Raw genomic sequence first — 22,731 nt, forward strand, 5'->3', positions numbered from 1 at the left:
GGTAGCTACACTTGTGGTGAACATAGCATAACATAGAGAAATTGAATTACTATGTTGTACACTTGAAACTAATGTAACATTGTGTGTCAACTATACTCAAATTTAAAAAAATTAGAAAAAAATTTGAATCACAACTGTGCTTCTGTCCAATGAATATTAACAATATTTGTGATTCTTTAAAGTTGCAAGTAGGTCAAAACAAATGGAATATTTTGATCTATATCTTCTATTCTAATTCTTATTTAATTGATTAATTGACATTGGGAAAGTTAAAATCCATTGTCAGTATAGATTTGTTAAGTGATACCAAATATTCTACACCCACAAGTAATTCAAGGAAATCGGAGCTCTAAGTAGGTTGAATTTAATATAAGTCCATTTAGTTATTAATGACTTTAAATATAGATTTTACAAGGCAATCGATGGCAGCATAACTGTGATCAATCGTGTTGTATGTAATTGGATTTTTTATGGGTATAATGCTATTTTCAGAATTAATGTAGCATTATGCTCCTTTGTTACTCAATTTTTTATTGTCAATTTTAAGAAAGTAGATACTTCAGAATTCTCTCTGTATTTATCTTTAAAGCATTTCATTTGATGCAACCCATAAAATTAAATTGATAAATGTTTCATTATGCTATCTGCTTAATGCAATTCTTAGGTGACTTAACAGTTTAAAGCAGTTAAAAAAAATAAAGCGGTTAAAAAAACTAGTATGCTTTATAAATTGCAGATAAAGGTAGAAAACAAAGGCAGTGGGCAAATTATAAATCCTGCATTCAGAGCTGTGATATCCTTAGCAGTTTGTCACTGAAATCTACCTGGGAAGTAATCTCCTTGTTTCATGTCCCTTGCTTTAATCTATTTGTATTTCTGGAGTTTGGAGCAAAATTTGATTTTCAGTAATTTTAATGGCTGAATAAGGAGTGCCATCCCTGAAAGTGCCCCTCCCCCCTCCAATATTTGCAATGGCCAATGTGGTTACTGAACTCAATGTTCTGGATAATAGGTTTCATTAGTTTTGATGCCTGAGGTAAAAAAGCAGTAGGTGGGAGTAAGAAGTGTTTTTGATGTCTAGACGTTCATTTCAGCTGTTGCTGCAATATGATACATTAAAAGGAAATATGTATCATAGCTCAGAGGAAATATGTATTCTTTGAAAGTAATTCTGCTTTTAAACTGTGTAAGGCAGGGTGACCTAAATTCTAAAAGCATGAGCTTGAATTTCTTCAAGGTTTCACAATTTTTATGCTCCTCCCTACCTGATTCCATTCTCCCTCCTCCCACTTTTACCCCTTCAAGTAAAGTATGTCAGTTTCATTTGTTGAATTGGAAGGGATATCTTTCCAAGATCTCTGCTGGGAAACAAAAATCATTGAAGTATATGCTGCTTTGATATTTTGCCATATTGACTTTTTTCTGTACCTTTTATATGGCTTTTCTTTCAGAGAATCTTATTAATTCTGCAAGGAGCCATGTTTCTCAAAGTTGAAAGAAGTTATATTACAATTTGTGAAGATTTTGAAAAATTATTTGGGCACTAAGTAATAATTACTATTTAAAATTTCCTTTCTAAAACACTGTCTCCTGCTCAATGAAAAAACATATAGTACTTTTGCAGTTTAAATATTTGATTATGAGGATTAGTAATATTAAAAAATGTTGAATAACAGCAATGTAAACAAATTCTGATTATAGCTTTTACAACTTAAGTGAGATAACTTACTGCCAAAATAGTTTTTCTTTGTAAATAGGCAGCTGTGGTGCTACTTAGTTTTATTTTTCTGTTTTAGCTTGGCTGTAATCGATCATATAACAACAGGAGAATGTTTTAATTCAGGAATTCTTTGTTTTGGTTGAATCTTGCCACTCATTTATTGTATACACATTTTAGGTCTTTTGGTGCTTTCTTTTCTGAGACTAACAAACTTTTAGAAAAATTCTTCCATTACATCTAAGTAGATTTATAGATCGTCATCTACAGAAATAATCTTATTGCTACTTTATATTCTTAAAGAATTAATAAGTGGTTAAATGTAAACTGGAAAAATAGAATTAGAAAGGCTCTTTCTTTCTTTCTTTCTTCCTTTCTTTTTAAGATGGAGACAGTATACCTTGGGGAGATTGTAGGTTTCATGAAGATGGGGTTCAGCACCTGTAGGCTCTCTTGTAAATTTCCTGGTGATGCTTTTTCTTCTCAGTTCACCTTGGAAGGGAGATAGAGAATTAAGTAGTGAATGTATCTCCCTTCATTTATAGAAACTTAATTTAGACTAACTAGTAACCTGGTCCATGTCTCTCCCCCACACTCCCCTTACTTCCTGAAGAATCTAAGTATCAAGCAAATGGAATGTTAGTTTAAATTTCACTTTGGGAGGAAGGTATCTCAGAAAAAAATAGTTTAAAAAAGCTAAAGTGTGATTTTCTCTGATTTTATCATGGAGTTGTTTAAGTAGACTATGAAGCAATTTCAATTTTGTTTAACCTTTGAAAAAATTACCTGCAGCTATTTAGAAAACATTAATTTAAGGTGCAAATTGTGGATCCAAGGGGAAATTTGACTTCAGTGTGGAAGGTTGCCTTTCTAGCTAGCATTAAGAATAAAAGAGGCAGATAGGATGGGTTAACGTAATACTATCCCTATGGGGAAGTGTGGTATAGTGTAAGGAGCATGGGTGTAAGAGTCAGAAAACTTGGACTTGAATCTCATCTTTGCCACTAATCCTCTTAACTGGATATAAGGAGATTTTAGATTGAGGCTGAATCCAATGAAATTTGAAAGGTATGTGCACATCTAATATTAGGTCAACTCAGCACATGTTTATAGATATCTGATATATTCTAGTCACTACAGCTATGAAAATAAATTGCTTCCCCTTGAGTTTAATTAATGTGATAATTTGTATATTTACTGTTCATAAAAAGTAGATATAAAATACATTTGATCCTGTTAGCTTCTGAATATAGCTACATATGACTCTAGATTCTTGGATTTATTAGTTGTGTGACCTTGGGCAAGTTTAAGATCTTTAAGCCTTAGTTTTCTTATTTATAAAATGGAGATTAGAATAAACTGTATTGGTCAGAATTCTTAGTTGCAAACTAAGAAGAGGAGTTGATTAAAAGAATGTTGAGTGTTCACAGAACTATTTGTCTGTGGATCAGTGCTGCACACTTGGTTTGATGAGAACACTGTGCCATCACCCCTGATACTAGATGCTGCAGTACCTCTGCTACTTTAGCATCAGAAACTTGATCTGACAGCCTCTCTTTCTAGTGGTGACAGAAATACCTATGTCTACTCTCTTCTGTGTCACTACATCCAGAGTCAAAGGTGTGGTGCAGGAACATCTAGTGGACTTAAGCATATATGTCCTTGTCCATATTGCAGGAGAGGATGGAAGAGAGCATCTCTTTTCAGCTCTTGTTAGGGGTGACTGTATTTGACACCCAGCAGAACTTACGAAGTAGGCAATTCCCAGTGATAAGAAGAAGTCAGATACTGAGTGGCTGAAGTGAATGCCACATGTCCTTTACTCTGTATCATAGCATTGTGGTGAAAACGTTCTCCCCACCCCCCATTTATAGGTAGTGCTCGATTCAAAGCTTGGCACATAGAATAAAGCTTCAGAAATTTAGAAAGGTTGTTTCCTAGGTAGAACATCAGCCTTGACTAGAACTTATTTTATCTTACTGTTATTTTAAAATAAAGGACCTTTTTTTTTTCTTCAATGTTTGATAGCTGTACTGCAAAGGATTTAAAGTTGTTGTTGTCTTATAGTGGTTTTCAAAATCTATATTAGCTTTTTGAGAGCATTCCTAATTTCTAGCCTGGTGCTTGAGGCATAACATAGCCAAGAACTGTGGGCCAGTGTGTGTTGGCCAAATATCTATTAGATTCCAAAAAGGCTATTCTAGAATTTTTTTAAAAAAGATTTTATTTATTTATTTGGCAGAGATAGAGACAGCCAGCGAGAGAGGGAACACAGGCAGGGGGAGTGGGAGAGGAAGAAGCAGGCTCCTAGCGGAGCAGCCTGATGTGGGGCTCGATCCCATAACACCGGGATCACGCCCTGAGCCTAAGGCAGACGCTTAACCGCTGTGCCACCCAGGCGCCCCGCTATTCTAGAATTTAACTTGTGTTGACATTTTAGAGATTCATCGAAACGTCCATTGCTCTTGTATTTCTGGAAGTTTTGCCCATGGAGTAGATAAGAAAGTTTGGTCTGACTTTTGTTCCTTTCTATAAGTATGCTTGTTATATAAAATTTTTGTAATTTAAAAGTGTAGCAAAACAATGCATTATCCTTAAATGCATGGCCTAATTGATATTATTTAGTAGAGGGGTTATCCTTGATTACAGTGGTTGACTTCCAATAAATTATTGACTACTCTTACATCTTTAATATATAAGATGAAATTTAGATGTTCATATGAAGTCCAAATACTGTGCCCTTGTAAATGACCTCTGCTGACTTATATTCTAAATTTTACTGGTTAGTTTATAGGATAATTTATAATTTTCTGTTGTTTCTTAAGCTTTAGTATACTTAAACAAGACTTTAGTCTGATTTGTTTTGCTTTGTGTTACTACTTTCTTCTCAGCCTTCTATTAAATTGGTGCCTAAACTTTACATAAATTTATATAATAAAAAGTAAATTTATGAGAATTATCGTATAAAAAGTAATATTTATAAGGGTATTTTTCAGACTTTCAGTATCTGAAAAATTTTTGAGAAATGTTTTAGAGAAATATTTGTTTTCTTTGTATTATTTGCAGTATTTAAAACGAAGTACTTAATACAGTTTGTATTATAAGGGTGGACCACTCTAGTCTGTAGTCTCTTGTGGGTGAAACTGTTTTTTGCGTTTTGTTTTTTTTTGCTTTTAATAATTTGTGAATGAAGGTTAACCAAATAAATCATATCGTTTGGATAAAAACAATCACGTTCAGTGTACATAGGTTTAGAGTGGGAGTCCTTCTGATTCATATCCTGTTCTCATTTTCAACACTGAAAATATAAAAAAAAAATCAATGTAAGTGTATTCATAATGGCATAGGTTCAGAAGAAGCTGTGTCTAGTAGTAAAATGAGTTTATGTAGAGCAGTAAAAGATTGTAGGTTCTACTGTTTTTAGTGTATAGTTCTTTTTTTTTTTTTTTTAAGATTTTATTTATTTATTCGACAGAGATAGAGACAGCCAGCGAGAGAGGGAACACAAGCGGGGGGAGTGGGAGAGGAAGAAGCAGGCTCATAGCGGAGAAGCCTGATGTGGGGCTCGATCCCAGAATGCCGGGATCACGCCCTGAGCTGAAGGCAGACGCTTAACGACTGAGCCACCCAGGCGCCCCAGTTTTTAGTGTATAGTTCTACAAGTTTTGCCAAATGTACACAGTTATGTATAACCACCACCACAATCAAGATGTAGAACAGTTCCATGATCCCCCAAATTTCCCATGCCCCTTTGTTATCAACAACTCCCATTCTAGGGATAGGAATGGGAATCCATTGAACAGTTTACATTACCTTAAATTTGCCTTTGCGAGAATGCCCTATGAATGAATCATAAAGCATGTGGCTTTTTGAGTTTGATGGCTTTTTTTCACCTAGCATGATATTCATCCATGTTTTAAGTGTATCAGTTCCTTTTCTTTCTTTCCTTCCTCCTTCTCCCTCCCTCCCTCTCTCTCTTTCTCTCCCTCTCTCTCTTTCTCTCCCTTTCTTTCTTTCTTTCTTTCTTTCTTTCTTTCTTTCTTTCTTTCTTTCTTTCTTTCTTTCTTTCTTTCTCGGACCTATTTATTAGAGCGAGAGAGAGAAAGCACTGAGGGGCGTGTGAGCTAGGGTATGGACAGAGGGACAGGGAGGGAGAGAATCTTTAAGCAGACTCCCAGCCGAGCACAGATCCCTACACAGGGCTGATACCAGGGTCCTGAGATCATGACCTGAGCTGAAATCAAAAGCCGGCCACTTAACTGACGGAGCTACCCAGGTGCCTTTTATTTCTGAATAGTATCCCAGTGTATGGATTGTCTACTGTTTGTTCTTTCCCCAGTTGAGGGACTTTTGGGTGGTTTCCATTCCCCGGCATTTTTGGAAAAACAACAACAACAACAAACCAGCTATAAATATTTGCTGCAGTTTTTCATGTGGACACAAATTCTTATTCTACTTGAACACACACACACACACACACACACACACACACACACGATGGATATTGCTGGGCTGTATGGCAAGTGTATGTTTAACTTCAGAAAAAATTGACAAAGTCACCTTTTCCAAAGCGGCTGTACTATTTTTGCATTCCTGTCAGCAGTACATGATCATTGCGATTACTCTGTATGCTCACTAGCACTTAATATGTTCAGTTTTTCTTTTAAGCCATTCTAATATATGATACTGTGATTTTAATTTGTATCTCCTTAATGACTGGTGATGTTTTGAGCATCTCTTCATGTTTTTATGTGCCATTTATGTATCTTCTTTGGTGAAATGTTTGTTCAGATCTATTGTCCATTATCTAAAATGTTTTTTTCCCCCTTGGTGTTGAGTATTGAGATTTTTAAAGAAGAGTATCATATTGTAAATACAAGTTCTTGTCAGATATGTGATTTGTAACTGCTTATCCTTCATCTGTGGCTTGACTTTTTTGTAGCTGAACATAACTTTTCTGTGTTTTTTTTTGAAAAGCAGAGTTCTTTATTTTGATGAAGCCCTATTGAATAATTTCATTATGGATCATGGTCTTGGTGTCATATCTAAGAAATCTTTGCTAACCTAAACTTTATATAAAGATTTTCTTATGTTTTTGAAATTTTTATAGTTTTAGGTTTTGCATTTTGGGGTTTATATTTCTATATGGTATGGCCTATGATTTGAAGCTCATTTATTCATATTCATTTATTTCAGCACCATTTGTTGAAAAGACTGTTCTTTCTCCACTGAATTACCTTTGTACCATTTTTGGAAGTCGATTGACCATATGTTTGTGGGTCTGTTTGTGGACTCTTTGTTCTGGTCTGTTGTTCTATATATCTGTTCTATCTCTAGTACCACACTATCTTGTCAATTCTAGTTCTGTAGTAAATCTGGAAATCAGGTGGTGTAAGTCTCCTAGCTATATTTTTCTTTTACCACATTATTTTGGGTATTCTAGTTCCCTTTGCTTTGTCATATAAATGCAGTTTTTCTCTTTCTATAGAAAATCCTGCAGAGATTTTTGATTATAATTCAATTGACTCTATAGATTCATTTTAGAAGAATTGACATCTTGACAATAACTTTTTCTGTCCGTGATCAATATATACCTCTACATTTGTTTATGTCTTTTTTATTTCATTTATCATTATCACAGTTTTTAGCATTTGGATCTTGCACATAATTTGTAAGTTTTATATCCAAGGACTTCATGGGTTTTGGTGCTATTAAAAATGATTATCTTAAAAAAATGCAATTTCTTACTCATAATAGTATATAGGAATATGATTTTTCTTGTTAATGTTGGTTTTAGTATTCTCTGTTCTAGCTAAACTCATTTTTAGATCTACTAGCTTTTTTTCTGTTGATTCTGTAGGATTTTCTAATAGTCATGCCATCTGTGAATAGAGATGTTGTATTTCTTCTATTCCAGTTAGTATGCCGGTATTTTTTTTTTTTTTTCTTGCCTTATTGTATTGGCTGACACCTCCACTAAAATAGGAGTTGTGAAAGCAGACATCCATTCCCCCTGATATTAGGGGGAAAATATTAAGTCTTTTGATATTAAATATGATATTAGTTGTAGGTTTTTTGTGATTGTTCTTTTAAGAATTTTTTTGAAGGGAAAAAATCAGTTCTACAGTCTGTTTTAAAATTGTTGAAATCATGATAAAATTATAATGGTATCTAAAAATTGCAGTTGGCATTGCTCAAACTTGTTTAGTATTCCACATTGTGTGATTGGACAGCTGTAACACCTAAACATTTCAGATAAAGTATTTCAGGGCCATTTGAGGAAGAAATAGAGAGTTATGGTTGTTGTCTGAGAACTTTGACGTCTTCTGTTAAGGTCAGAGTAGCACTAGCCTTAAAAAATGATATCATGAGGAAGCAATTAGACTTGAATATGAAGTATTCTATAAGATACCTAACTGGTTTTGTCATTAAGTTAATGGCATGTTGGAAAAAAGGTGAGCTGTTATAGAGTAAGGAGACTTAAGAGATATGACAAGGGAGGCCATTGACCTTGTTTAAGTTCTGATTTGATGTATACCAAACTATGTACTTTATATCAAGAAGAACAAAAAGAAAAAGCAGGGTGGTTGAAGCAGATGACAAAGTGTTGATAATTTGGTTTAGAAATTTATTGGTCCTGTTACTTTAAAGTATGTTTGAAGATTTTAATTAATAATTTATATATACATTTTTGAAGATTTTATTTTTTTATCTGTCAGAGAGAGAGAGGGTGCACACAAGCAGGGGGAGTGGCAGGCAGAGGGGGAAGCAAGCTCCCCACCAAGCAGGGAGCCTGACGTGGGACTTGATCCCAGGACCCTGGGATCATGACCTGAGCCAAAGTCAGACACCCAACCCACTGAGCCATCCAGGCATCCTAGTAATTTTTTTTTTTTTTTATTTTAAACAACGTGCAGAATAGGTGTCACCAACTTGGAAAAAAATCTTGGAAAGAAGAGTGGAACTCTTCACAAATGCTGCATCACCAGCACTCTTTATGACACAAGAGACTGTTATGTAGAAAAACACTGACACTAGTGACCAAGTTGAAATGTGATTCAGAAGAGTCACACACTGAATGCTGATGACGTTTTAGGAATTTTAACCTTTTTTGTTTGGGGGGGCTTATATTGTCCGTTTATCTATGTACAGTAATGATATTTGAAAAACATATCAATAGGGCGCCTAGGTGGCTCAGTCAGTTAAGCCTCCACTCCTGGTTTTGGCTCAGGTCATGATTTCAGGATCATGGGATCCAGCTCAGCTTTGGGTCCCGTGCTCAGCAGGAAGTCTGATGCTCTGCTTCTCTTTCCCTCTCTCTCTGCCCCTCCCCCCTGCTTGCTCGCTCAATCTCTCTCTCTCTCTCTCAAATAAACAAATCTTAAAAAAAGAAAAACATGTCAATCTTTAAATAATTGCACATAAAATCCTAAGTGATAAGAACCATGTTATAGTTTAATTGGCAGCTTACCTCCACCCCTTCACCTCCAGTGATGTATAAAAAAATTGTGTTTCTTAAAATTGATGGTGTCTTACAGCCAGTGAGACACATTAGGAAGAAAAGCAAATTAATATGGGGTGTTCATTTTATTGAAATGTTAGCTCTCTTTCTCACCCAGGAAAAGCTCTCCCCAGAAGATAAATGTGTGATAACACAGATTCATGACACCTTCATTCAGAGGATTGTAGAAAACTTTTGGTTGGTTTGTCTTGAACAGAGGCAATCTGTTGCTAGCAGGAATGTTTGTTTATTTGCTGTACTTTATTTCCATTTCTTTAGTGATGAATAATGTTTCTGACGGAGGTTGCTTTGGGTAAATTTGGTAAATCATGGTTAGCCACATAGGCAGGAAAATAAAAACCTATCTGACATACCAAAAATAAAATTATCCAGTTTTATCATTTAAAAAAAGTCCTATAGATAAAACCCATGATTGTAAATACACTTTTTCTAATTCTGTGTGACTAGAGAATATGGAGATGCATTTTGAGATGTCTTTTGGTATGGTAAAAGCATTACAAATGCATTGTGGATTTAACGTGTGTTTTAATCCTCTGTCAAAATTTTCTCTGGTGAGTGCTTTTGTCAAGATAACAAGTAAAAGGTAGAGAAAATTTTCTTCTGCAAATGTCGCTTCCGTCCTTCCAATTTTTTGCTATCTTGAACTGAACTAATATAATTTAAAAGGAAATTAGGTGTCTTCTCTAGGGTGTTTTATATCCTTTTATATATGAAAAGAATGTTAGGAATGCATGGGGCATTGTTAGACTATTGGATTCTCTTGGTGTTAGAGTTACTTGTGACTCAGTGTTATATTTCCAAGGCAAATACCTTTTTTTCCAAAATGTCAAATATTAATGAAATTATGAGTTTAGGAAATAAATTTGGTTTTGTATTAAGATTTAATTTCCTGGCATTTCCCCTAAAATCATGTCCTTAAAATCCTATTGAGATACTGCCTTTAGAACATTTAAGGAAATTTGAGTAACTGACGTTTTTGAATATTTTCTCGTTTTAGTTTTTCCTCTAAAAATACAGATGCTAACCTTAGCTTTAGTTTGTCACATTTTGTTATCTTTAGATAGAATTTTAACAAAATTTGTCTTTGTGGCGCTGTTAGGTGGAAAGATTAATTTGAGAATTTAAAATGATTTCAAATTTTGAAGAGTCGGGTTGGAAAGACTTTTGCTGGAGAGGGGTTGTACCATGCTTATATTCTGAAGACTTTAAAATTGAGACATGTTAGTTCCTTCTGTACATAGGGTTTTTTTTTATGACTTTAGGCAAGTATTTGACTTCCTTTCTCAGTTTCAGCATGAGATCATTCATTTCAATGAATTCTTTAACTTTGCTTTAGAGAAATGTTTTGAAAGTTAATTTTTATTTGGACGCCTTTCTTACTAGTTCAATTTTTTGTTTTGTTTCGCTTTTTTCAGTTGTGGAAGAAGGACTTTGGGAAAATGGCCTTTCCTATGAGTGTCGGACACTGCTCTTCAAAGCGATCCACAATCTGTTAGAAAGGTAAGAGAAGGAACAGCATCACAGTTCTTTTGAGACACTCAGGTGTAATGCTGGACAGTCCCAGGTTTTCCTGTAATTCTCAAAATGCTTTCACATACAATTTTATGAAGATAAAATTCTATAAATCTCATTTCTTTTATATTGATATAATTTCAGCCTTAGAGAAGTTTCAGGAATAACACAAAAGAACTTCATATATCCTTTTACTCAGATTCACCAATAGTTTTTCTTTTACCCGGTTTGCTTCATACTCTGTGTGATTGCTTGCCCTTTTACTCTTAACATGTGTATTTTAAATTTATTTCCTGAGCCACTCAAGAGTCATTTGCGCACTTGAGATTGTTCTTTCTTTAACCCCTAAGTGTTTAGGTGTACATTGCCTAAGGACAAGGATATCTTCTCATGTAAGCACTGTACAATTATGAAAATTAGGAAATCTAGCATTGATAAAATGCCATTATCTAATCTGTAGTTCAGCTCAGATGTTATCAGTGTGCCAGTTATGTCCTTGATATCTTAAACCCCTTTCCCCCAAGATCCAATCCATGATCATACATTTTAGTTTTCATGTCTCTTTAAATTTAGAAGTGTTCCTTAGCCTTTCTTTTTCTTTCTTGACATTGACATTTTGAATGAGTTCAGGCCATATGTTTTATATAATGTCCCTCAATTTGAGATAGATTCTTCATGATTAGATTTAGGTTATGTGTGTTGTAGTGATACCACAGAAGGGATGTTGTGTCCTTCTTAGTATGTCAAAGCAGGAGGCCTATGATTTCTGTGTCAGTGATATTAACATTGTTGATCACTTGTTTGAAGTGGTGTTTCGTCAGATTTCTACACTGTAAATTAGTAAGTACATGTTAATTGTGACCTTTGTTAATTCTGTCTTTGTAATTATTAAGTAATTTGTGGCCAGATACAATGAGATTGTGTAATTATCCTGTTACCACGTTTTGACTCATGTTTTATCTTCTATTGTCTAAATCAGTTAGTAGAGTTATGGCTGTAATGTTAATTTTCAAATGTCACCTTTCTCTTTGCTTTCATTGTTTGACATTCTTTTTGTAAGGAAGAGCTTTTCATTTTCTCATGTACACATGCATGTATGTTTTTAATCTCCCGTAATCTTTTTAGCTATATAAATTTGGGGAAATGGGTTTCTGTTTTATTCAATGGATTATACTTCATTACTACCATCATTTATTTTGTTGTGTAAATTCTTCCAGATTTGGCCAGGGGAAGCCCCTTCATGATGGCTTCTCTGGCCTTTTGACCTGTCATTGTTCTTGTGCTTCCTTACTTTATGGCATAACAGTATATCGGATAGCATCTTAAGGGGAAAAACAGATGAGCAAGAATGTGTTAATTAAGAACTTCTATGGGAAAAACTTTTTTCACTTCTCTTTTTGAGTCTTTATTTGGTACTTTGAGGTGATCAAAGTTGAAAGGACATTCTGGTACCATTCAGTTCCTTATCCAAGCTGTTAGTTATGGTGATGTCACTACAGTGTTAATGCTTAGGGGACCTAAGCTGCAGTTGATAAGTTGTCACCATTTAAGTCACTCAGAAAGACCTTTCCCACCAAATTTATCCTTTTCATTCTGAACTTCAGTTTCTACCTCTGTGCTTTGGAGTGGACCTAGAAGTCATCCATCTGTTACTAAGGTAGTATATTTTAGAAGCATTGATTTTTGAGAGTTGAGTACTCTTAAATATATCAAATATTTGATAATTCTCTCTCCCACTGCAAAATAAAACAAAAGTACACACTAAGTCCCTTTAGGAAAATGTGGAAACTTGACTGTTTCTATAATCCGATGCCATAACAAAGCTCCTGTTATCTGTAAAATAAAGTACCGCACCTTTAAAGCCTTTTTTTTTTTTTTTTTTAAGATTTTATTTATTTATTTGACAGAGCACACAAGAAGGAGAGCAGCAGAGGGAGAGGGAGAAGCAGGCTCTCTGCTGAGCAGGGAGTCCGATGGGGGCTCGATTCCAGGACCCTGGGATCATGACCTGAGCTGAAGGCAGACGCTTAACCAACTGAACCACCCACGGCCCCCCTAAATACAGTCTTTTTGATGTAAATTTGTAATGTATGTGGAACAAAACACATATTTTAAAAAATAGCTCACTGTGTTTTTTTAAAATTTTTTTCAGAAAAAATAATTTATGGTTGAACTGTATTCTTTTCAGTGTTTTGTGATTTAAATGGAAGAAAATTAGAAGAACAGAAATACCGGGAGAGAAGAAAAATGCAGATAATTCATTTATTCTTTGCTCATGAATTCCAAATCTGTGATGAAAACTTAAGTTCAGGGGCGCCTTGGGTGTCTCAGTTGGTTGAGGGTCTGTCTTCGGCTCAGGTCATGATCCCAGGGTCCTGGGATCGAGCCCCATGTTGGCCTCCCTGCTCACGGGGGAGCCTGCTTTTCCCCCTGCTCATGTGTGCGAGTGTACGCACGTGCACTTACGTATATGCGCTTTCTTTCAGACAGATAGATAGATAGATAGATAGATAGATAGATAGATAGATAAATAAATAAATAAATAAATAAATAAATAAATAAAGTCTTTTAAAAAACTCCTGAAGTTCAGGTTGAGTTATTTGATAGGAAAGTTAATTGTGACATATGCAGTGTGTCATAGAATAAAGCTTCGGATGGTTCTAAAGAACTTGGGGTTAGACCTTGGTTTGATTTTACAGTCTTTTGCTTGGACAGTTACCGTAACCTCACCAAGCCTGAGTAAACACCTTTAAATTAAGTATCAGATACTGTGCACCTTGCGTTTTTGTTAGATGATGTATGCTGCATAATACTTGACCTATTGTTACTGTTCAAGAATTTTTAATTCCTTTCCCCATAAATTTATTACTTTTCATACTTTGATTTGAATCCTCTTATAAGACTTTATTTTGAAATAAAACAGTATTTCTCTTAGAAAATAATTAATAATCAAGCTGTTTAGCTCCCTTACTACAATTAGAATGGACAAGTTGAGACTTTCTTGAAAAATTGTAATAATTCCTTTGTCTTTCAAAGTAATGTTCTCTTTTCACCAAACTTAGCTGTGTTGCATGTGTGAAAATTACTCTGCTTGTGAGGCAAGGAATCATTTTAAATGGTTTGTTTTTAGCTCTATTTATTGTCACCAGAAACTGGCTTGGCTAACACATGCTTGCCCTTTGTTTGTCCCTAGCTTAGACCATTTGCTGTAAACTTACTTAATTTGTTTACAACCTAAATTTATTGAAATACAGTTTACTATCTTATTCCTGACCTGGCAATTTTCTGTCATGCCTTTCCATTTCTATTCAGAAAGATCAATGGGGTTTCCTGTTGAGGGTGTTTTGAGTTTCTAGCATGAAAGCCAGAATTGAGGTTATTGAAGCAGATCATAAAGGAATATATCACCTGCAGGGTGTTTGTGCTCCCCAAAGTATTTTTTTTCCTAGTTCGCATATTAACAAAGTTTATACTAGTGATGATTTATTATTTCTGCTTTTTGTTTTTAAGCATACGGATTTGTTTAATTAAAAGGGAATTCCATTAACTGCCTTGAGAGGCTCGCACTTTACAGCTAAATAAGAGTCATATAAATTGATCTTTTTTTCCAAAAGGCAGCAGTTGCTAGTATATACAGAATGATGAGTTACTGCAGTGGTTATTAAAAATAATTTCACTATGGAAATTAAGATAACATTGTAAACTTCTCACAGAATAAGATAATTTCATTTTTATTGCTATTGATTGGTGCTGAGGTAATACTATATTGATGTGTGTCTTTTATGTTAAATTCTAAGGTAATAGGACTTTAAATATTTTATCTTTCATTTACTTATTCCTCCTATAGCTCTTCAGTATTTGCATACACTGCTAGCCAGTGTCATCTGTTCATTAAGAAAATAAAAAACCTCACTGTTGCTTACTCAAGAGCATTTTCCTTCAAAGTGTCAGATAGAAGCTAACATATCTGGGGGCGCCTGGGTGGCGCAGTCTTTGAGTGTCTGCCTTCGGCTCAGGGCGTGATCCCGGAGTTCTGGGATCGAGTCCCACATCGGGCTCCTCCACTGGGAGCCTGCTTCTTCCTCTCCCACTCCCCCTGCCTGTGTTCCCTCTCTCGCTGGCTGTCTCTCTGTCACATAAATAAATAAAATCTTTAAAAAAATAAAAAAAAAATAAAAAAGAAGCTAACATATCTGGCTGTAATATTACATATCTTTACAGGGGCACACATTGTTACAAGTCCCTTTTTCTTCATTGCCTCCAGAGATGGAAGATATTTTATATCTGCTCTGCCAGCTTAATTAATATATATGTTGGGCAAGTGACTTAAGCTTGCAGAGCCTTTGTTCTTTCTTTACCTATAAAATGGTAAAAGATTGTTTTGCTCAGCACCTTTCTCCTTGTAAGAGCTCAATAAATGGCTAACTGCTGTTAATATTAGCGAATAGAAATATCAGTAATACCATTTTCAGAATTGGACACAACATTAAGTCAGTTAGCGTGTTTACCCAGATAATTCTGGAATCCCATTCTATAATAACCTTTTTATGTGGTCATCCATCCTTTCCTTGGAAACTTCTGGTTGTTTGAGCACAGCTTTCTAAAGGAGTTCTTTTCATCTTCAGAGAGATGTTAGAACATTCAGTTAGTTAGATGTTAGAACGTTCATTGTTTGAAAATCTCTTATGCTGAGCAGAAATCAGTTTCCCGTAATTGTTTTAAAAAAATCTTAATCCTGTTCTTTGGAGTTCATATATAATTCATCTAATCTGCTTCCATGTGGTGGCCTGTTTAATATCTTGGTACCCTGAGTTTTTTTGTTTTCTTTGGTTTATGGTTCTTATATAATATTGGACAATCCCCATGCCCCCATCTTCCAGATATCCCTCTAGTCAGTCCCATTCTCTTCATTTTGACTGCCACTGGCCTACTTTAAGAAGTCATAAGTGTTTGATGAAGTTTTGCAGTGGCCTCGTCTATAGCTAGGTTAGGCTCAGTTGTGCTGCGGGAACAGAAGACCTGAAAGATCTTACTATCTTACAACAATTGAAGTTTTTCCTTGCTCATGCTGCTAGCCCCTTGTGAGTCATTTGCTGGTAGCACTGCTTATAGCCTCTTGCCTCCGGGCAAGAATCATTGCTGATGGGGCAGCCCTGTCAAAGACTTGCTGATAGAGAGCAAAGAGTAAAGGCAGAATGCATAATGGCTCATTGAAGCTTCTGTTTAGGAGTGGTGTATGCCGTTACTGTTCACGTTTCATTGGCTGAGAAATTTGCCACCAAGCTTAAAGTTACATGGATGAGGAAGTATTGTCTCTCAATCTGTAGGAGGTACCCAAGTCACATGGCCACACTTGATGTTAATGGGACAGGGAGGGATAGAGCATATTTGGGAAAAGGATACAGTCTACCATATCTCTTGATTGAGGTTTTCTCCCTTCTCATACTCTGTCCTCCAAACTGATGTTGGTTATATTACTAAAATACAGATATGTTTCTAAAACACATAATTATGCATATATTTATACACATTTTTAAAAAGTTTGAGCCTTATTGACTTCTTTTAGTATATTATTGTGATTTTTTTTTTTCCCAGTCAGAATTTCTGTATCTGAGAGTGTTTGGGTCTTTTAAGTTTTATAGTTTTAGATGATGCAGTCATGCATATTTTTTCTCTTCTGAGACAGTAAGCGTGGTTGTTATTTTCCTAAGGACTGACTATCCCTTTTTGGCAAAATACCTGGAATGATAAAATGCCATTAATTTTGTTTTTACTTGTATAGACTCTCTGTTGATTTTCCTGTTGTTTTCTGATAATGTCCTGGTTCAGATTGTTTTCATCAGTCTTTGCAATTAAGTGGGATTTTGTTATGTATTGACAACTTCTCAAAGGTTACACTTCGTGTTTCAAGTTTAGGCTGCCTCACACTCCTCACTAGTGGAAAAAGACCTAGGCTGGGAAGAGATTATGGAAAACTAAAACCTGGGATCTTTTCCAGTAGTTTGTTCATTTGGCATTTTTATTATATTTATTTTTTATTTTTTAAAAAATTTTATTTATTTATTTGTCAGAGAGAGAGTACACAAGCAGGGGAGCTGGCAGGCCGAGGGAGAAGCAGGCTCCCCACTGAGCAAGGAGCCCAATGCGGGACTCGACCCCAGGACCCTGGGATCATGACCTGAGCCGAAGGCAGATGCTTAACCAACTGAGCCACCCAGGCATACCATTCATTTGGCATTTTTAATATTGTAGGTTTAGTGGCTGTTACTCCTATGTTATTATAATTGGTATAGTTTTCATAGTATACTGTATCCTTCTCACCAAACTCTATCTCAGTGAAATAAATCATTGGTTTGAAGAGCTGTAAAAAAAAGAAAAAACCAGGAAATGTGTTCAGTTCATATCATCCAGAGTTTTAGTGCTGCCTCAGTGATTTGCATTACATGTGGGACTTTCTTGCTTTCGTGTATCTTTGTAGAAATGCTTAAAATATCTGGCAGAATGCTATCAAATTGGCATTAAATGTGGTAGTATATTTTAATTTTAGTTGTCTTAAGTTTTTAGAATAAAACACATAAGCTGATTTTGATGGAGAGGTATTTTTTTTCCTCTAAAGTGCAAATAACTGCTTTGCACACAATAGAAGATTATATGGGTCTTTTAAACTGTTATGCTCTATCCTGTCCATACTTACTTAGGGAGACTTTAATCTGTGAGTATTGGACATTTGTAAAACATAATGGCCCTTCAGAGTAGTCCACTGGTGCTGCTTTCCTAATGGATTGCCAGCATAGTCACCCCATGGTAGTTTATAATACAGCTGTAAAATTGCCTTTGGCCCAGAGCTGCTTGGTTTGCCAAGAGTTGGTGTTTAGAGGAAAGATATTCATTTGGAAAAGTACAGTAAAAATAACATGGAGAAAGTTGGAATTATAATTATGATAGCAGTAGCATTATATTTGTATATTACTAGCTTTCAGTGTCCTGTGGCATTGTGATTTAATAGAGGTAATCATCAGAGGGCAAATGAGCACTGTCCTTGGATGTGCTGGCTCAAGAATTTAAAAATAATAAATATATTCACTAGAGCATGGTGGTATGAACAGGCCTAGTTGAAGAAATGGTGATAGAATTTTGCAACATTGAGAGTCCTTGGGTATGAGTAATCAATAAATTCCCATTTTATTGAGTTGTGGTAGTGTGCGTTTCTCTAAAAGAAGTAGGAAAATGAGTTTTTAGATCTAAGGGGCATATTCTTTTTTTTTTTTTAAGGTTTTATTTATTTATTTGAGAGAGAGACAGAGATAGTGAGAGAGAGCATAGGGGGGCTCCCCACTGAACAGGAATCCTGATACAGGGCTCGATCCCAGGATCATGACCCGAGCTAAAGTCAGACACTCAACTGACTGTGTTAACCAGGCACCCCAAGGGGCATATTTCTTTTAAAGGAAGAATCACTATAAACATTATAGACACAGGTGAATAAAAGCACGTATCTGCTGTAAACATTTAGAGAGAAGCATGTTCATCCTAAGACCGATCAATTTATATCTACTTAATATTTTTAGGACAGAGAAAGGATTAAGACTTTCAAAAAAATTTTAAAAAATTTGTGGCTGGACAGTGGGATTGATTCAAACTAAAAGCTTGAAATTAGAGGAGAGGTTCTTTGGAACAACATTAGAATGGACGTTTAAAGGTGAGGGTAGCCCTACAAAAATGCCTAACCTTACAGAGATACTGGAAAGGATGGAAATGATAGCGTTTGCTTGGCCAGACGAGGTAGCATTCGCTAGGGCACAGTAGGAACCCAAAATAATGAAGATAGAAGGGATCAGTTGAAAAAGATTCCTTCAGCTTTTAAGTTACAGGACTTTCTTTTATTTGGTTGGGAATTGGGAGAAATTTCTAGGAAGGAGATTAGTTTTTAGGAAGGAGACTTTTTTGCATGTTTATTTGATATAGATTGGAGTGGTAAGTTAGAGGCTTTGATGCTGGTGAGGAACTTCGTTATGAAATTATATGAAGTTTAGTCTATCTGAGCAGCTCTGTAACCAGATAATAACACTAAAGTGTACTTTGATTCAGGGTGTGATAGAGAAACACTGCCCTTGGACTTTTTAATCTTTGAAAACTGTCACACCTGCATAATTTGAGGTGCACAGAAAGACCCAGAGCCGGTGGTGGCTCCCTTCTAAACCTCCAAACGGTCCCATCTGGGAAATAGTTTGATGAGCGAGGCTGTGGCTGCTGCTGTGGCACTTGTATTCTGACACCAGGTCTGCCATGATTTTGGGATTAGAGATTGGGGTTTGCCAACTTTTTGGAGGCACGGTCTTGTAGTTGATTATTTAGAGTCATATGGCATGACCCGGAAACATGTTTGCGTGTGTACACATACACACATGCACATAACAGACACACAACCTGATTTCATTTTCATTTTTCAGCAGCTGTTTTCTTCTTGAAACAATGATTTTTGGGAGGTAGTAGGGGGCTGGGTATTATTTTCTAAAGAGAAATACTTCCCTAGAATTATTGCTTAAAGAACATTTTATAAATCTGGAATCACATTGTGACCTTGCAAGATACTATTATACTACTTTACTCAATTATGTCATATCTTAATAGTAAGGTAATTTTGGAAATCTCAATAATAATGACTGGGGTTACAGAGTGAACGACTAGGGTTAACTGACATTCTTGGTGCTATTTACAATGTTGATTTGAAGCAATTTTTGGTAGATGAAGTGTCTGATATGTTATATTTGTCAAGTTAAATATAAATTTTGTCCCTTAAAAATAATAAAATAAAAGTTTATAGAATATAAAAAGGAGAAATTAAATTTCTGATGTTATTTAGTTTTTATACTTTAGAATTATCTCTCTTAAAAAGATTTAATTCTGTTCTTCAAGTGTAATTAAAGTATATGGACAGTTGTGCTAGTCTTCCTATCTTTGTGATATATATTTTTTTAAGCATCTATGTGATTCCCTACATGTTGAGTATCTACTATGATTTTAGTGTGGAGTGAGAGCTGATGGGGTATATAAAAAAAGTGAAATACATAGATTTTATTTTTCCTCCCAGCATCGAGTGTCTCTCACTAGCCGGGAACATATACACACAAGAAAATTCAAATAATAGTGTGAGGCTGCCCATGATTAGTGGTTGCAAACACGAAGAATAACACTGTTATGTTGTGAATAGGAGAACACTTCTTAGTGTATAGCATTCATTTGTCAGATATTTATTGAGCACCTACTAGTACAGAGCGGAACATAAGGCGTATTACATAATAGGCATTTAAATATTTGTTGAATATTGCCAGTAAATAAGATAGGTACTGTGTCTGCCCCCAGATTTCTCATAGTTTCTTGGAGAAAAAAAAAAGAGCCATAGAAATGAATCATTACAACTTGGTGATAAAAGTGCTGATTTGTAGATATTAGAGTGCTGTGCTGGCTGATCTGGGACAAGAAAGATGAACAGAATTAAATTAGAGGAGGATGGGGTAAAGTGGGATGAGAGAGGGATTCCAGGCCAAAGCAGGGTTAGTAGTGATCTGTGGTAGTATTTTATATGGAAGTTTTCACTCTAGGATCTGCTTCAGAGCGTTCACCAACCCTGTGGAATTTATATGCAATGTTTTGCTCTTCCATGCATTTTTTAGGAGAAAGAATCTATAATAACTTCAAAAATTATTATTTTTTAAGACTTCATTTATTAGAGAGAGAGAGTGCGAGAGAGAGCATGCACGCTTGTGCTCACAAATGGGGAGGGACAGGGAGACGGAGAAGCAGGCTCCCTACCTAGCTGGGAGCCCCATGCCTGGCTCCATTCCAGGACCGTGGGATCATGACCCGAGCCGAAGGCAGCCACTTAACTGACTGAGCCACCCAAGTGCCCCATTTTTAAAAAAATTATTATTATTTTAAGATTTTATTTACTTGACAGAGAAGTCTGTAATAACTTTCATTAGATTTACTTATACTATAGAATCATGACTCAAAAATGATTGAGAACCAAGGGCTTAGTCCTTCAGTATACATCTGCTCTTGAGCCAGCATAATCCCAGGTGCCAGTCAGGTGGTAGAAGTGTCTTTCTCAGCAAAGACACACCCCTTGTCTCTTATTTCCTCCCATAACCTGAAGTATAAACACCAGATGGAAATACTTTCCATATTAGTCTTGGAGCATCCATGTATCTCTCTCTCTGTTTCTCTCTCTCTCTCTGTGTGTGTGTGAGTGAGAGAGAGAGAGAAAGAAATTGAGTGAAGTTTGTTTTTTGCATTAAGTATAGTTGAGACTAGGGAGATTAAAGAGTGTAAAAATTGATACTGATAGTTGCTGAGTTCTTTTTACCTATTTCTTGAGTGAAAAGAAACTTCATCCTCATACTCACCCATCTAACTGAGAAACTAATTCTCTCTTGGTTTGGGGGTTAGGGCCACAGTGCTCAGTGACCTCACTAATTTTGTCCCAGCCTTGTCTGAGGAACTTGATAACTTTGCTAACTCTCTGCCAGATCAGTGCTGAACATGACATTTGAGATTGCTCCCTCTGGAGATAAATCAGTTGCAAATCCAGTACTTACAAGAGTAAAAATATTGCAGTTGACCCTTGAACAATGTGGTTTGAACTCTTCAGGTCCACCTACACCTGTTTTTTTTTTTGGGGGGGGGGTAAATATAATAAAGTACTATAAATGTATTTCCTCTTCCTTATGATTTTCTTAACGTTTTCATTTGTCTAGCTTGCTTTATTGTTAGAATATGGTATATAACACACAAAACACAGAATATGTGTTAATCTGTTTATGTTATTGGTAAGGCTTCTGGTCAACTGTAGGCTATTAGTACTTAAATTTTTGGGGAATCAAAAGTTACACGTGGATTTTCAACTGCATGGGGGTTGGAGCCCCTAACCCTTGCATTGTTGAAGAATCAGCTTTATGTCACCTGTGGCAATTTTGTGTTCTGATGTTTCTGTTTCATTGTGTAGGAAATCACTGATCACATAGAAACTGATTAGCAATTGAAAATCACGGAGTCATTTATGACTATCATTTGGAACCAGATAGTTTCAGGTTCAAGGTTCAGTAGTTTCCATGGCTGTTTTGTGTTATTAGTGATGATAACCTTTTTTAACATTGCCTGATGAAGTAGGATTTATAGTGGGAATTCCGGGAGATTTGTTAGCACAGAGAGTCAGACTCTCAGGATTTTCTTTAGCTTTTTGCCTTTTGCCTTTGTACTTGAGTGGTCTTGGCTATGTGCTGCTCCTTTACCCCCAAGCCCTTGTTTGTTTGAAGTCAACAAATAGAGTTCGTGGCTTTTATTTCATAGAAGGGCAAGGGTTTTAAAACAAGTGTTACACTTTGTCTTCTTTAGTCAGAGATATTTTATCTGTTTTTCTTTTATATTCTTACTATCTAAAGCCTTGTTATTTTCTGTGCATAAACCGTAAATTCATGTTGTTTTTTATGTTATTCTTTTGAATTCTGACCTTCAAGACATATATGAAAGTATGAATACTTTATTTAAAGTGGTACTTATTATAAGTGAGGATATGTGTCAGTAGAAGACCACACTTAGTGTTTATGTGATTTTGTACCTGTTACATGTCCCATTGCTTTCATGCTAAGCATTATCGATTTTTAAGAACACCTTCAACTTAATAACAGCTCTTAGAGAATAAAGAAACATTAAATAGGCTCATCAATTATGGGATGTATCTGGACTTTGAAAATGAGGAAGGAATTGCAAAATGTGACAGCATGAGAATCAGTATATGGTAATAGTTAAATGTTCTGGCCTTGTGATCAGATACAGATCTGGGCTTACTCCCCACTTTGCTGTCAGTTAGTTGTGTGACTTCCTGTAGGTGACATTCTCACTGTGCCTTAGCTTCTTCATGTATACAAATTGGCATGTAACATCTGTCTCATAATAGACTTTACAATAATTAAATGCTATA

At 35.6% G+C, this 22,731-nt stretch overlaps 1 protein-coding gene across 3 annotated transcripts in view; it reads left to right on the forward strand.

Annotated features, from left to right (window-relative positions):
* Window positions 1–22,731, forward strand: part of MED13L (mediator complex subunit 13L) — a 297,747-nt gene that overhangs the window by 140,101 nt on the left and 134,915 nt on the right. For all 3 annotated transcript variants that reach the window (XR_015722325.1, XM_045776132.2, XM_045776142.2), the window contains exon 3: window positions 10,655–10,739. Coding sequence is in view for 2 of the 3 variants with exons in the window: in XM_045776132.2 (XP_045632088.1) it covers window positions 10,655–10,739 (85 nt within the window). In the remaining variant the exon portion in view is untranslated. The remainder of the gene's footprint in view (window positions 1–10,654; window positions 10,740–22,731) is intronic.

The sequence above is a fragment of the Ursus americanus genome, chromosome 30 (genome assembly GCF_024610735.1).
Source record: "Ursus americanus isolate L20-20 chromosome 30, mUrsAme1.1.p, whole genome shotgun sequence".
Classification (NCBI taxonomy): domain Eukaryota; kingdom Metazoa; phylum Chordata; class Mammalia; order Carnivora; family Ursidae; genus Ursus; species Ursus americanus.